The sequence below is a fragment of the Xiphophorus couchianus genome, chromosome 21 (assembly GCF_001444195.1).
Source record: "Xiphophorus couchianus chromosome 21, X_couchianus-1.0, whole genome shotgun sequence".
In the NCBI taxonomy this organism is placed as follows: Eukaryota; Metazoa; Chordata; class Actinopteri; order Cyprinodontiformes; family Poeciliidae; genus Xiphophorus; species Xiphophorus couchianus.
The window spans coordinates 18,260,235-18,274,792 of record NC_040248.1 but is presented as its reverse complement, the minus strand read 5'-3'; the positions used below and the strand labels follow the sequence as shown (position 1 = coordinate 18,274,792).

Genomic DNA, 14,558 nt, shown 5'->3' with positions numbered 1-14,558 from the left:
AATGTGGCATACAGTAAGTAGTATGATATATTGAGTCTCTTTCTAGTTTTTTTTTTCATCAAGTCACAGCTTTAACCATACATTTGATAAGATGTGAACACTTTTGTAAGTCTTGGATTGTAGCTTTGTAGCAATCTGTTCTCTCGTCCGATCTTCAATGCTAAGTTGCCTTTTAATGCCACGTTATGTTTCAGCATTTTGACCAACATCCTGGACGTCCACCAGAACATGGGTTACTGCCCCCAGTTTGGTGCCATCGACGAGCTTCTGACAGGAAGAGAGCATCTGCACCTGTACGCCCGCCTCCGAGGGGTCCCAGAGTCTGAGATCAGCAGGGTGAGATGAAGCAGCGTATATTATGATGACGATCATTTATTGCAATTGGGTAAATTAAGAATGAAATGTTTCACTATATATATATGTATATATACTGTATATGTATATATATATATATATATATATATATATACAGTACAGACCAAACGTTTGGAGACAACTGTGTGTCCAAAGTTTTGGTCTGTACTCCGTTCAGACCAAAAGTTTGGACACACCTGAATCATGATGTGGACACACCTGAATCTCATTGAATTCAATGAGATTCAGGTGTGTCCAAACGTTTGGTCTGAACTGAGTACAGACCTGTCTGTACTGTATATATATATATATATATATATATATATATATATATATATATATATATATATATATATATATATATATATTTTAGGTGGCTGAATGGGCCATCCAGAAGCTGGGTTTATTAGAGTACGCAGGTCGAAGCGCTGGGACCTACAGCGGTGGTAACAAGAGGAAACTCTCCACCGCCATTGCCATGATCGGCTGTCCCACTCTGGTGCTGCTGGTGAGCATTAAACCATCCGGCATTTCAAGGTAGAACGTACAAAACTCTGCTGTGAACATATATAAATATGGCTGTCGTGGTTTACTTCCTGTCTCTCAGGATGAGCCCACCACAGGCATGGACCCCCTCTCCAGACGCTTCCTTTGGAACTCCATCATGAGTGTCATTCAGGACAGGAGAGCAGTGGTCCTCACCTCACACAGGTAAACCGAGGGTTGCTGTGGATTGTGCTCTACACATGCATAAGCTTACAGATGTTGCTTCACAATGCAATTGCTATTTCGTTCAGCATGGAAGAATGTGAAGCGCTCTGTACCCGCTTAGCCATTATGGTTAATGGATCCTTCAAATGTCTGGGAACTATTCAGCATCTCAAATACAAGTCAGTCGTTGCACTTTACGCTTGTTTCATTTCTAGTAACAGTAACCGACCCCGCTAAACATAACTTGATAATATTACTATTGCGATCCAGGTTTGGTGACGGCTACGTGGTGACCATGAAGATCAGGGCGGCCAAGCCCGGCTGTCTGCCTGACCTGAACCCTGCCGAGGCTTTCATGGAGAGCACCTTCCCGGGCTCCATCCAGAGCGAGAAGCACTACAACACTCTGCAGTATAAGATCTCCTCTCCATCTCTGGCCAGGATATTTCAAATGGTCCTGGCTAACAAGGACAAGCTAAACATAGAGGACTACTCTGTGTCCCAGACAACTCTTGACCAGGTCAATATACACACATGAGCAATCCAGAGTTTTAGTTGTGTGTAAAGTGTACCTCCGTAAACTGGTAATTTGCTAGAGCCAATTTTGAGGCAAAAACAGCTTTTGGTTTGAAAAATGAAGTTCCTCTTCACCTTCACCTCCTTGATTGTTTTAGGTCGAAGTTAACTCGTATTTGAATTTCCTCATAATTTCATTCATATGCAATGAACAAAAAAAATGCATCTGATAAAAAGCAACCCCACATCATGATGCCACTAACACTGTGTATCATTGTGAGTATTTTGTTCTTTCGGTTAATTCCACAACAACATTTTGGAATATTTTAATCCAACTCAATTGTAAAGGAGACATGTTACATAAAATTTAAACTGATTTACTATTATTTGCTGCTGTTGTTTTTTTACATCACACAAATGTGGAATTTCAACAGAGATGTGTACAGTGTTGAGCGCCAGTGCTTGTGTTTCTGACTATTTACAATGTTAAATCATGAAGTCGCTTTTTTCCCAGTTTGTTCTGCTCTGATCTTCAACTGTCCCTGCAGGTGTTTGTGAACTTTGCCAAGCAGCAGTCCAGAGAGGACGACACCATTGTTCTGCACCCGAAAGCTGCTGGCGCACAACGGTACATTGAAACCACGGCCATCAAGTCTTACAGGAAGTAAACCGAGCCGGACGGGAGCTCTGGGTGTTCGCTTCACTGCTCCAATGATTTTAGTGACCTGCCATACAGCTTCTACTCTGGTATAGTTAAAAAAAAAAAAAAACAACAAAAAAAACTCTGAAATCAGATTTAATTGGCTAAAACAAGTGTTGAAGAAGGAAGTCATGTGAATCAATTTTTTTTCTCTTTTGCGTTTTGATAAAACAAAGTTAGTTTAGTGGAGCATTTATGTGCCTGCTGCATGTTCCGCGGCCTCCTCGCCTTAGAACCGGATTTTACAGACTTGAAATGTATAGGGGTGAACCGATTGCAGTTTTCTGGCTGATCGCCGATCTTTAAAAAGTCTGACCCGCCGATCGCAATTTTGAAGGATACCAATTTTTTATATGTTTTTGTCTGAAAAGTTGATAAATATAGCGACAAATTGCTAAGTCTGCAACGGTGGTGTGACTATTGTTAATTGCGCTTCCATAATTAAGGTTTTATCGGCACACCCCTAGTGAAAAAGCACGGGGTCGTCTGTTGAAGGAACATCAGAAAATGCGTACCGTGTTGGCTTGGAAGAAAGCGTAGCGTTTCTACTCTTCTTCAAATGCCAAGCGAGAGACCTTTCAACTGCCTTTATATCCCTGTGAAAGAAGCACTTGAACAAGCTTAGGTTTTCATCTTTTTTTGCACTTTATTGATTACAAGCATCACAATCTCCTGTGTTTTGACAGTATTTTGGTGAAATACATTTACTGATTATTACAAAATCCTTCGACTGCTGCAAACTCATTTCAGCCCGTTGTAACATTTTTGTTTTTGAACGTTTAAATCTTCTAAAGGCTTTTCTTATACATATCCAGCTCTGATTTTTTTTTTTTTGCTCACATTTATTACACTTGGAGGGTTAGAGGGTGAGGAATGAATGTGAATGTTTCTGAGAAGCATCAAATCAAATAAAGTGCATGTTTCTTTAAGATGTGCACCTTTATTTGTAGTTACAGTCACATTTAAAAAAAAATAAAACCTGAGTTTTGACAGAATAATGTTTTTTTTATTGTAACTACATAGTGAAAGCATCTTCATGTTGATGTCGAATGGTTGCTGCAAATTTTCAATGTTTTCAGTAAAAATCTTGACAATTTAATGACTAAATGCTCCAGCAGCATTCCCCCTGAGAGCACAAAAGCGATTCTAAACTCTTACTCTTAACATCAGTTTGTTTAGGCACTTACTTACAAAGAACATTCATTATTTCTAACTAAAATTCTGGCTAAAATTCCTAAAATCTTATTATTATTTTTTTTTTTAAAGAGAGTTGATGAATTATTATGAAATGAGAACAATTTGCTGGTTTTATGATAGAGATGCAAAAATAATACTCCCTCAAGCTTTTCTGAAAAAGCTAGCCAGATAAATAAAATGCTGCAACAAGTGTAAATAAAACACAGAGAAAGTGATACATTTACTTAGGCTCCGTTAACATAATGGTGTTGGAAAGTCAGTCCTGCAAGCTGATGTTTCTCTGGTTCAAAACACCACAAATGGTATAAAACGTTTCACTGGTATGTTCCCACCTAAATTGATGGCATCAAAAGGAGCTAATTCAGCTGCTGAATCTGAGCTTGCGTGGGAGCACAAATGAAACATGCAGGGCGCTGACCCTTCAGGACTTCAGTTGGACATATTTGGATTAATAGAAATCACTTAGACAGTGTCCGCCTGTGCTTAATATGAATATACTAAAATTAATTCTTTGTCAAGCAGAAAATGCAGTAATAAACTGTGTTTTTTGTTGTTGTGTTTTGTTTTGTTTTTACAAACGTTCATTCTGTATTATGATCTAAACAGCTTGATTTTTTTAGCACAAAAACTAAAGCTGCATGGTAAAACGTTACACTCATGTCACTGCTAAAAACTTTTGTCCACGTGTGCTGAAACTGAAAAGAAAAGAAAATGCTCTCAGGAGGTTTTGAAGGCTCAACTGTAGTGCATTTCTAAATCATTGCGTCTTTTAAGCCCATCGGTATTAAAATTGCATAGTGCTGGATTCAAGAAAACAATAGCACAGGCCTAAGCAATTGTCAAAGAATCAGGGGAATAATGGCCATCCGGACAGTTGGGTAGTCTTTGAACTCTCGTATGTAGGCTCTGTGCTTCACTTTGGCCCAGATCGTCATCTGAATGAACCCGAACAAAGTGTATATTGCCACTGCAAGACAAAACATACAATGAAAAGCTACGACATGCTACTGTAACAGGCGATCTTTGATCTTTGGTTTTTATAAAATTGTGGTACCGTTTTCCAAATTATGATCTATGAACGGCATTCAAAATATTGTTTCTACCCTTCTTGTCATTAGTATTCATGAATTACTTTTATTAGACACAAGTCATGTCCAAATGTGTATAAGATAGAACACAAAATGATTGCAAAGTTCACATTGTAAATTGACTTTAACTTCTTATATTAGTGATTGGCGCAGTTAGCATGGCTGCAGTGACTAAAACATCAATCTCAGTGAGTATATTCAAATAATATATAACCTTAGCTTAACTCTGAGATAGACAATACACTGCTAACGTTTCCAAATTTAGCATATTTTATAAGCCATCAACGCCATAAGATGGAAAAGCGTTCAACCTTCCTATTAACTGTTGAAAGTCTCTTCCAGTGAGGATAAACCTCTGACATTTCAGTAACTTTGTGCATCTCTGTTTTTTCTTGACCTCACTGACACTGGAGATAGCAAATTTTGAGTCTTCTTCCCTCAGTAACAACCTCAACACTGAAGATTGTTGTTAGCAGTTGCAACTTGAAAACTGTTACGCACGGTGCAATTACTAATTAGAAGACGATGATCTGTTTGAGTTTCAGACTGCCTGTTCAAGGGTTTTGGCCACTTAAGCAGAAAATCTCCTAATTCTGGTCACCAGCTGATTTCTTGCTGAATCTCTCATTTTGCCAAAATGTGGACGTATACATCACATACCTGGAAGACACTGGGTCATGACTGTGAAGCTCAACCAAGCTCCAACCTACAGATGTTAGATGACAACGTACAGACATATTAGGATTGTAATTAAACAATGAAACTTCACAGCTGTTATAAAAATTTACGGTACATGTTACTTTGCGTAATGTCATATAACATAGTTGATGTCAATTTTACCTCATAAGTATAATTTGGACAGGACACAAAGAAAAACAACCACGTGAAGGGGTTCTTGGTTGGCGTAGGAAACCTTCTCACTCTGAATCCTGATGTTTCCACAAACGAGAAAAATAAACAATCGGAAGGGAAAACGACTTTAGTTGGCCTGTTTCTTAAAAAAAAAGGATTTATAAAAAAAGATCAGCAATTCACCCTCTGTTCTTAGGTTACGCAGACTCATATGGATGGAGAGGTTGCCCACTTCACACATCTAAAGCAGAAATTCACAGATCAGAAGTCTTGAGTTGAACTTTGCCCAGTGTGAGCCTGAGTTTACGTACCGCAAATGTGAGTAGTGCGTACTTGACTTGAAGTTCTCCATATGCTGTAACAGAAATATTTCAACTTGAAATGCTGCATAAAATGTCAAAACACATGAAAAACAAATCATTCTTATTATTGTGTAGCCTTGGTTTCCTGAATTTGTGGGATCCATATCTGCAATAATACTTGACATGGGAAGTCCAAAGGCTGCATGGGGGCGTACATGTTTAAAGTCAGGCAGTACCATTATTAAAGTTATGCAAAATTGTCTGAAAATGCCTCCTAGCCTAATGCTACCATGTGCAATTAATGCACATTTTACAAATACCAAGATAGAGGACTTGATGAGTCCTATTGTTTACTGAAGATGCTGTTACATTTTCTGCCATCATCTCAAAATCAAGCAATCACTCTTCTGCTGTAGCAACAACAATTATATTAGTAACAGTGCAATAATGAAAAGGACATAATTTCATTGTAAATTCAACAAATTTCAGTTTTTAACAAATTTGAGTTTTCTAGTATGCCCCCAAGTGGACAACAGGAGGAATAGCAATAATCGTGGTTGTCAGAAGATTATGTTACCAGTTTTGCTAACAATAACCCTGATGTCAAAGTTTACCAGATGTGTGCATGTGTGTGTGTGTCAATATTTGCACATGGCTGGACTTACATGGAGGTGTATAAAGAGGGTGGTTAATGTAGTAGGCTAACCAGGCAGAGAAACCCCAGTAATAGGCACAGTTCTACAGAAAAGGAGCAACAAAACTTTAAGACAACATTGTTAATTGTCAAAAAAAAAAGTTTCAAATGAAGTATTATGTAATTTTTGTACAGCAACATCCATCAAAGGCTAAGTCCTGTAGCTAACGGTTGTACAGAAGGAGTAGTGAAACTCACTTTGACTATCGTCCTGAGTGGCATTGTCCCATGGGAGAAACGATGCACGAAGATGGTCTCCATTAGCCTCTTCACATAGTGGAATGTATGGCAGACACAGGCCAGTCTGGGGGACAAAACCAAACAAGGTCAGAGATCTAAGATACATGAAAACTTATTAGTTTAGATTTTTTAAAGGGAGATTCTGTGAAGTTATTTTCTCGTCCGTGTAGCAGACAGATGGTACACCACCAGTAAGTGAAATTTAGTGAAGGCAGTAAACTATTCACTTTTCTACTTGATTCCAGAAATATAACTTTATTGTATCTGTAAGGCTGAGAAAGCGGAGAAATATCACAATGGCCTTTTTGAAATTGTTGCAGTTCAATGTCCTTCATAGTCGGGTAGAAATTGAAGATCTTACAATTCACCACCACTAGAGTGCACTACTTTCCACTAGTGATACCAGAAGCCTGTAGGTAGTTAAATAAAACCGGAAAAACGCTGCTTTGAACGCACGTATCTCAGCAGCTGTCGGTTGGAGGGAAATTAATGCGTACAGTCGGTAAATATATAACAATCATTATCTTTATCCAAAAGCAGGCAACTGGAAAAATGACTTTAATAGCACAAAGACAGGAAAAGGACTTTGGCTTGTAGCTCGTTATGACTTGTGCTTTGTTTGGTTGACATTTAGTTTTTTACTTACTTAACAACAGGATGGGGACCGGAGGTAAGGGCGTATGTGTGAGAGTAGATATATGGCACTCGAAAAAAGAAGACGAGGTATGTGAGCAGGACTCCGATATACTCAGCAAAAAAGACCTGAAAACAAAACAGGCTTGTATTAACTCTGGAGTTAGGATGTAAGTAAGGTAAAATAGTGCATTAGTAAAATCCAAGCGTGGTCTTCTCACTGTAGTCCAACCTAACTGTGGCCCGAGATCTTTGAAGTACATGGTGGCAGTGGTTCCCACTGGTAGGTTTTGTAAGACCTCATCATCTCTGAGTGACTTTCCCCCTTAAAAAGGGGAAAAAGTATTTACATGCAATGTTTATTGAGTTATTCTACAGGAGTTTTTTGTTCACACACTCTCCACTTGGAGCTTTCGTCCAGATTATGGATCGTGTGCCCGGCTAATTGGATGCCATTTTTAGAATTTCCACATGGGATACTTGTCCCTAATAGCTCTATGAGCAAATTCAAACTGTGCAATTTTTCACAGCCAGGTAAATTTGAAAGCTTTTTTAGCCACCAGTTTGAAAGTCACTTTCATTTCGGGCCACATAAGATCACGAATGTCCCCAAAGGGCTGGTTGTGGCAGAATTTAACAAACTGTTAAAATATTAATAATTAGCCGTTTATAAGATTAAACAATATCAATTATTTTTTCACTGCTTTGATTTGATTGATAAATTAATATTTAAGCACACAACCGTTATCATGACGGCTCTGATTTTGCGTCTCTCTAAAGTCTTGAGGGCCACATAAAATGTTATCAGCCCAGATTTAGAGGATCACCTTCAAGCAGGACAGTGAACCTTAGACATATAGACAGACTAACAATGGATATTCATGAGTTAGAATTGCCCAGTCAAAGACCTGTCCTAAATTATAGACTTAAACTGAGCATCGTTAGTAAAGACAAGTCCCATGGATAGTGGGACTTGTCTTTGATACCTTCAGCGACACAATTTTGTGCCACTTTTTCATGATGTGTCACTTAAAATCCCCATAAAATACCATAAAGTTTGTAATGTGACCAAGTTATAGACTTGGGACCTTTTGTGCTTTTTTAAGGCACTCTACATCATTTTCCATCTCTACAAAAAGCTATTACTTAGTAAATCCTCAATCTAAATCTACCAGTTGCCCCAGTTATACCCACTTTAACCTCCACACGGCAAAAAAATAGCAAACAGTTACACAGATTAGACCACCACTTAGCTCTCATGCTGCTTATGAAGTACCTGTAATACATGCATTTAATAGTGAAATGACAAAATAGCCACTTACTGGTATCAAGTCTTAGTGCCTGTCTTGCTGGGTACCACTGAGGATCTGAGCAGACCAAACACACACACACACACACACACACACACACACACACACACACACACACACACACACACACACACAGAGTATGTATACATTCACACAGAGGGACGGCTGGATGGAGCTTGCATTGCATAAGGAGTTTTTGGCTGGAGGCCTTGCAATAATTGACCACAATGGAATAACGTTAAGCTGCTCTGCTCTAATAGAAGCCGACAGCCTCGGGCTTGGCAAACATTTAGCAACATCTCTTGACCAGAGACGAGCTTACGGCAGAAACCACTGCAAAGCTTTGAGGAAACAAACAGGAAATTGTTTTTAACAAGAAACCGCTCTGGGGAAGAGGTATTATATCAAGTGTGTTCAGGTCATTGGAACTTCAATGCAGAACAAGTGTGTTAATCTCCGTCTTTGTCCAGTAAATCCATTTACAGAGAGAGGTATTCAAATAATAATAATAATAATAAAAAAACTCACATGATTTGTAAAACAGACTCTTAATATCTCCTATTGTAGAGTGAGGATCCACCTGATCAGAATACAAGCAGAAAGTATTGGTCCCATTGAATTAATACCCATGAGTCTTGCAATTATTTAAACTCTGATGCTTGTATGTCAGTTCATGCCAAAATCGGTCGGCATACCTTATCTAAAAAACAAAGCTGCTCCTTTGTCGTGGCATCAAGGACCTCCACCTGGAAAATGATGTAAACATCACCTTCACCACCCTGTAAGTTAATAATGGAGAGCAATCTGTTGTCCTAATGAATGGTAAATGACTGGTCTGCAATTGAATGGCGCTTTATGAAATCAGTCACTTTTGTCACAGCAGGAAAAGCACTGGAAGAAGCGCCTTGCCCAAGAGCAAAACAGCAAAATGACTGAACCAGCAAACCACTGGATACAGGATGAACGCCTACCTTCTGAGCCAGTATTATATTCTTCACAATAGCCAGTGAACTCCTATCTTTATTTCAAACAAATCATATTTACAATTATATATATTTTTTTATGTAGATCATTGTAAATATACCTGACTGCAAATTTTAAACCCCCTGTCAAAAAGCTAAGAAATAATACTGAAATTCAGACTTTCACATTTTAGACATTGAAAATGTTTGTACTATTGAAGCTTCCAGTAAACTTTAAATGCGATGATTATTTTACATTTTCTGTACTGTGTCAGAAGCTTCTCTCTGTCATGTCAAACAGTCCGACATCTTGCTTCATTTGATAAATCTACAGATTCATGATGGAATCTGTAGATGGAAAATGGATGGTACCACCACTCTCATATTCTTGGTAAATATTCTAGTTGGAACTTTAAAAAATCTTTCCAAGATTTTTATGTCCTTTGTAGAAATGTTGTATTCTCCACACTAAAAAAAAAAACATTCATACATTTTAAGATTTGTGTCAGTGAATATATATGTGCTTTTCTAGGTATGTGCTAAGGGAGGTGGGCGGTGTGTCTAACATATTTGAGATTTTTCTTATAATTTTTACGCTGTGAAATGTTATACTACTTTCTGCATTTAAAACTTACTGGAACTGTGTATCCATTAACATATCCTACAATAGAAAGTAACAAACATGTAATGACGTGGTGCAATATTTTACTTTTTTTTTTGTGTTACCTCTTACAAAATAAATATACATCTAACATCGATCTATTTAATGTACAGGTACATTTTGCTCCTTAAGACTTAATGTTATTTCTACCGTTACAAGTCCTTGATCTGCTTATTTACCCGTTTAAAATCAGATACAACTTATTCTGCATAAATAATATTTAAGCTTTCCATTATTCTACATTTTTCTTAGAGAACAACAATAAAACACTCAGGAAACAGAGTTCAAGAATGGCAGAGGGCAAGTTAAAAACAGCAACACTTGCTGCAGGAATAGAACATGATCAGTTGGTTGATGTGGCCTTAAAGTGGTCCAACCAAATTTCACAGAGTTATTGAGATCTTGTGTCATCTAAAAAGATTTATTTGCTCTTTGTTGGACCTACTTGCCATGTGAAACTCTACCGAACCCCCTAACAACATATCCTCCAGGCTCATAGGAGGACTCAAACCCTTCCACCAAATTAAGGTGCCAATTCTGCAGAATACCTTTCATTTTTACAATAATTGGATGAGATGACCAATAAATGACTCATGGTAACTACTCCTACTTCTAGGTGTCCAAAATGTTCAAAGCATAACAATCTCGCTCTGAATAATGAAGATTGTTCCCCTCAGAAGATCTGTGCGTCTCTCGTGCGCTCGTTTTTTCCGTCTTAATTAGTCCACGTCAGTGGTGATGTACAGCATATGCAAGGAGGGCGCTGGATGGGCCCACAATTTGCCCTGAAAGCACTCCGTACTGTGCTGCTCAGCAGAGCTGTCCCGGCTAAATTGGTGCCTTTACTGGACAGTGTAATAATCCACTAATGGATACCTGAAGATTTGCTGAGTGCACAGTCAAGAAAGAGAAAATGAGTCATGCCAACGTGCATTGTAAAAGAGCATTCATCGAAGGACTTCAAACCAGCACAAATCTGTCTGTATGTTGAGGTTTGAAGTAAAATACTAAGCAATAGACTTCAGGGCTTTACATTAAAAGACTGAAGTGGATGTTATACAGTCACCAAGTAACTCTTCATAAATGTACTTGTAAGTTTGAGTATAAAGGGGTGTCACTAAGTGTGTTCAATATCTGTGATCTCAAACCGGAATATATTATGACCACTCCAAAATCTAAGACGTGCAAAAATTACAAAAAGACGTAGAAAAAATAATCCCAGACATTAATATTCTCTTATATTATGAGTATATAGTATTTGAGAAGTATATTGTACAAATAATTGCTCTCACTATTGGTTATTATGACACCACAAGCTAAGGTATGTGATGCAGTTTGTGATACAGAGTTGTTGGGGCTTTTTTTTGTTTGTTTTACTACAAATGGCTGCCCGGCTAAAATAAATCAGCTAAGTGTTTGGCCGACAGGGACACTCATGCAAAATTAGTTTGGGCTATAAATGTTGGCGTGTACATTTGTTGATGCTTCACTTTTGTACCAGAAGTGCTTGCGTGCGATTGAGTTAAATACTGATTATGTAGAAATGTTTTGTGTGTCAGCTTTCGCCAACCACTTTTAATGAGAATTAGATTTTTATGTAAGCGGGTTGTGAACAGGTTGTATTTTGTCAATCTTACGCAAGAAATTTGTTTTGACTGAAAAAACAGCAGACATAAGCTGGGTTGTTTTAACCAAACACGATGGTAAATGTATAACAATTTTAATCTCAACTTGTTGCGCTAATGCCAGTCATTAGCGCAACAAATGGCTAAAACCAGTTAGCCAAAGTCTAACATAAAAGCCTTTTACTTGTTTACTTGTTAAGCTAGTGCTAGCTGTGTTCAACATTTACATAAACAAGCGTTATTTACTATAAAATTTTCTTTCAAAACGTAACTGTTTGTGCAAAAATGTCACATTGGAAGTTAGCAATTTTCATTCAGAAGTGAACTACAAAAGTAAATTTATGTGGGCCAAATTCATAGTTCAATCCTGCCATGGTCCATATCTGTCCCAGAACTAGTTTAGCAGGATAAGCCATATTGGATTATTTTAACGCAGTGGCTTTTTGTGTAATGCTATGATGTGGTTGAATGAAAGTTTCTTGTTTTCAGAAATATGTCTGTTCCCTTTAATAATGCAGGACGCTCAATGCCAGTATCTTTTGTATGCTGAACAATTAGTTAGCTTAGCGTCTTGAAACAATAAACAATCCTGATCTGTTCTTTAGACAAGTAGGGCTTTAGTTACATCCTCAGCAGAAGGGACACAAGTTCAAATACTTTCTCATGAAAACTAAAAAAGCCGTCAGAATGACATGTTTCTCAAGAGATCAGGTTTCGTCACCCTCTAATAAACTATTTAAATAGTTGTTAATTTGCTCTCCAGTTTTGCTGTTGAGCTTCTGGCAATGGCACGGTTCCCAGAGCAAAGTTGTAATTAGCTTTAGCTCTAGGCTTGTTGATGTTACGGAAAATTACTTGTCTTTTTCTTCATTAGTGATCATCAGGCCACATGAGACATGAGTAAAACCAAGACACAGTTTAGAAGGCCTATAAAGTTAACACTTTCTTGACACTGCTTACGTTTCTAAACCTGCCCAAATGTTCTTATGTACTTTTTATTTTTAAATCTCCTTTACGTTTTTACACAAGACTTGGGTTTTTCATTTTTAAAAGATCACGTGTCAGTAAAAAAGTGTACGCTGCCTTACCTCAAAGAACGTGGTTCTGCTCATCGTGCTGCTCGGTAATAATTACGTCCGTTTTACCCCGGCACAAACAGAAACACAAAACAGATACTCATTCCTCACACACTAGGTCGGGAATAGCTCCTCTCCTTTTCAGGACAATCCCCGGACTGACCCTTATTCTTTTCAGTCCTCTCTCCCTCTCTTGATCCGAGAGGCAGCAGGACACATAATCACAAGATGCGCTCCACATATCCTGCAGCATACGGTCTGATCCTTTCTGTTTCAGTGCTGCCTCCTCCTCCTCTTTGGGACGTTATGGTTTTCATTTCTTTTTTTCTTCTAATTAAGGTATCTTTAGAGAAAGGGCTTTGCGCAAACTGGGAGAAATTCCTCTGGAGACAGAGACTGCTGAAGAGCAGAGGAAAGTACACAGATGTACACACATTTTATGAGACGCTCTGCAGGCATGCACTGTGTAGAAAAGGAGAATATAAAAACACAAGCATATGCCAAAAGGTCAATGGGAAATGGGCCAAATTTATATAGAACTTTACATTAGAGCTGCATCATCCGTTTGCTCTCACATTCATAGACTTATTCACAGACCACTTAGCGATTTGGGGTTAAATATCCTGTATGTGGCAGGAGTAAACTGGAATTGAACCCACAAATTTTGGATCGGGGGGAAAACTATTCTATCCACTAAGAATAGTCTACGGCAGTCAGGTTGGATTTTTGAGGTAAGGACAGATTTCCTCCTTTTTTCTTGTTAATTATGCCAACTTCAAACTTGGAAATTCACCTTTTGCTCAAGCAGACAGGATATGTTTGGCTCAACTGGGCTAGTTGGATAAGGAATTCCACAGGGCGTAAAGTTTGGACCACTGCTCTAGTTTATATGACTCCACTTTGTAAAAATATTAAATAAGAGGACAGAATTCTATTATGCAGATGAAAATGATCAAAGTTGATCCGTGAACCCAGATCAAATTAATCAGTTAATTAGAACATTTAGGACATCCAGTCTTTTACGTCTCCAAGACGTAAAAGACTGGATGACCTACATTTCCTGTTTTCAGAGTTAAACATGAAACGGCCGCGTGTCATCTTTTAACCTGATCACCTTAAAACCGCTTTAGCGTCTCTACTTTTCTAAAGGTCTACTCTTTACATTCAGTGTTAATGTAAAGGTTGCTGCCCTAATTTTTGACTCAGATCTGCCATTTTAATCCTGTACAAGACAGGATTCTTGCACATCTCACATCATTGTGTAACATTGCCACAATTAGCAATGCCTCTGAAAGTAGGTAATGTGTTCATTTCTTTTAGGTAATACTGTTTTAATTGTTCATTTTAAAAAAACAACAACATTCTTTCAACATTTAAATATCTGAATTGTCAAATTAATATATTTGTAGCAGAACACTTAGCTATTGATTTTAGTAATGTTGCTATAGACTGCTGGAAAACACACCAGTGACCTTTTCTCACTGCCATCTTTCCATTTATTCAGAGTTATTGCTGCCAATAACGTTGCGCTCTCGCTCTCTTTTGATAGAAATTCTGCCGGGCCGAGTGCTTCATTGTTTTATGTTATTTTTACTGTCTTCAGCGCCAGTGGGCCAAGACAAATGACCACTCGCGCC

At 38.1% G+C, this 14,558-nt stretch overlaps 2 protein-coding genes across 6 annotated transcripts in view; one reads left to right on the top strand and one right to left on the bottom strand.

The window, feature by feature from the left end:
• Positions 1 to 3,210, top strand: part of abca4a (ATP-binding cassette, sub-family A (ABC1), member 4a) — a 41,759-nt gene extending 38,549 nt beyond the window's left edge. For all 4 annotated transcript variants that reach the window (XM_028004821.1, XM_028004819.1, XM_028004820.1 and 1 more), the window contains 6 exons: positions 195 to 336; positions 728 to 862; positions 962 to 1,065; positions 1,152 to 1,244; positions 1,336 to 1,585; positions 2,130 to 3,210. In XM_028004821.1, coding sequence (XP_027860622.1) covers positions 195 to 336; positions 728 to 862; positions 962 to 1,065; positions 1,152 to 1,244; positions 1,336 to 1,585; positions 2,130 to 2,249 — 844 coding nt within the window. In that variant the 3' untranslated portion in view covers positions 2,250 to 3,210. The remainder of the gene's footprint in view (positions 1 to 194; positions 337 to 727; positions 863 to 961; positions 1,066 to 1,151; positions 1,245 to 1,335; positions 1,586 to 2,129) is intronic.
• A 39-nt stretch (positions 3,211 to 3,249) lies between these two features.
• On the bottom strand, positions 3,250 to 14,239 carry tecrl2a (trans-2,3-enoyl-CoA reductase-like 2a). Of its 2 annotated transcripts, none has more exons than XM_028004826.1 (13): positions 12,934 to 14,239; positions 9,293 to 9,376; positions 9,126 to 9,177; positions 8,610 to 8,654; positions 7,509 to 7,612; positions 7,301 to 7,416; positions 6,613 to 6,718; positions 6,386 to 6,458; positions 5,730 to 5,773; positions 5,602 to 5,659; positions 5,407 to 5,495; positions 5,227 to 5,272; positions 3,250 to 4,445 (listed from the first exon to the last, which is right to left on the bottom strand). In XM_028004826.1, the coding sequence occupies exons 1-13, from the start codon at positions 12,955 to 12,957 to the stop codon at positions 4,318 to 4,320; spliced, it is 969 nt and encodes a 322-aa protein (XP_027860627.1). In that variant the 5' UTR covers positions 12,958 to 14,239; the 3' UTR covers positions 3,250 to 4,317. The 2 variants fall into 2 exon arrangements, with proteins under 2 accessions (XP_027860627.1, XP_027860628.1); XM_028004827.1 differs by having other exon boundaries at positions 9,293 to 9,343.
• Between the last annotated feature and the right edge of the window lie 319 nt (positions 14,240 to 14,558).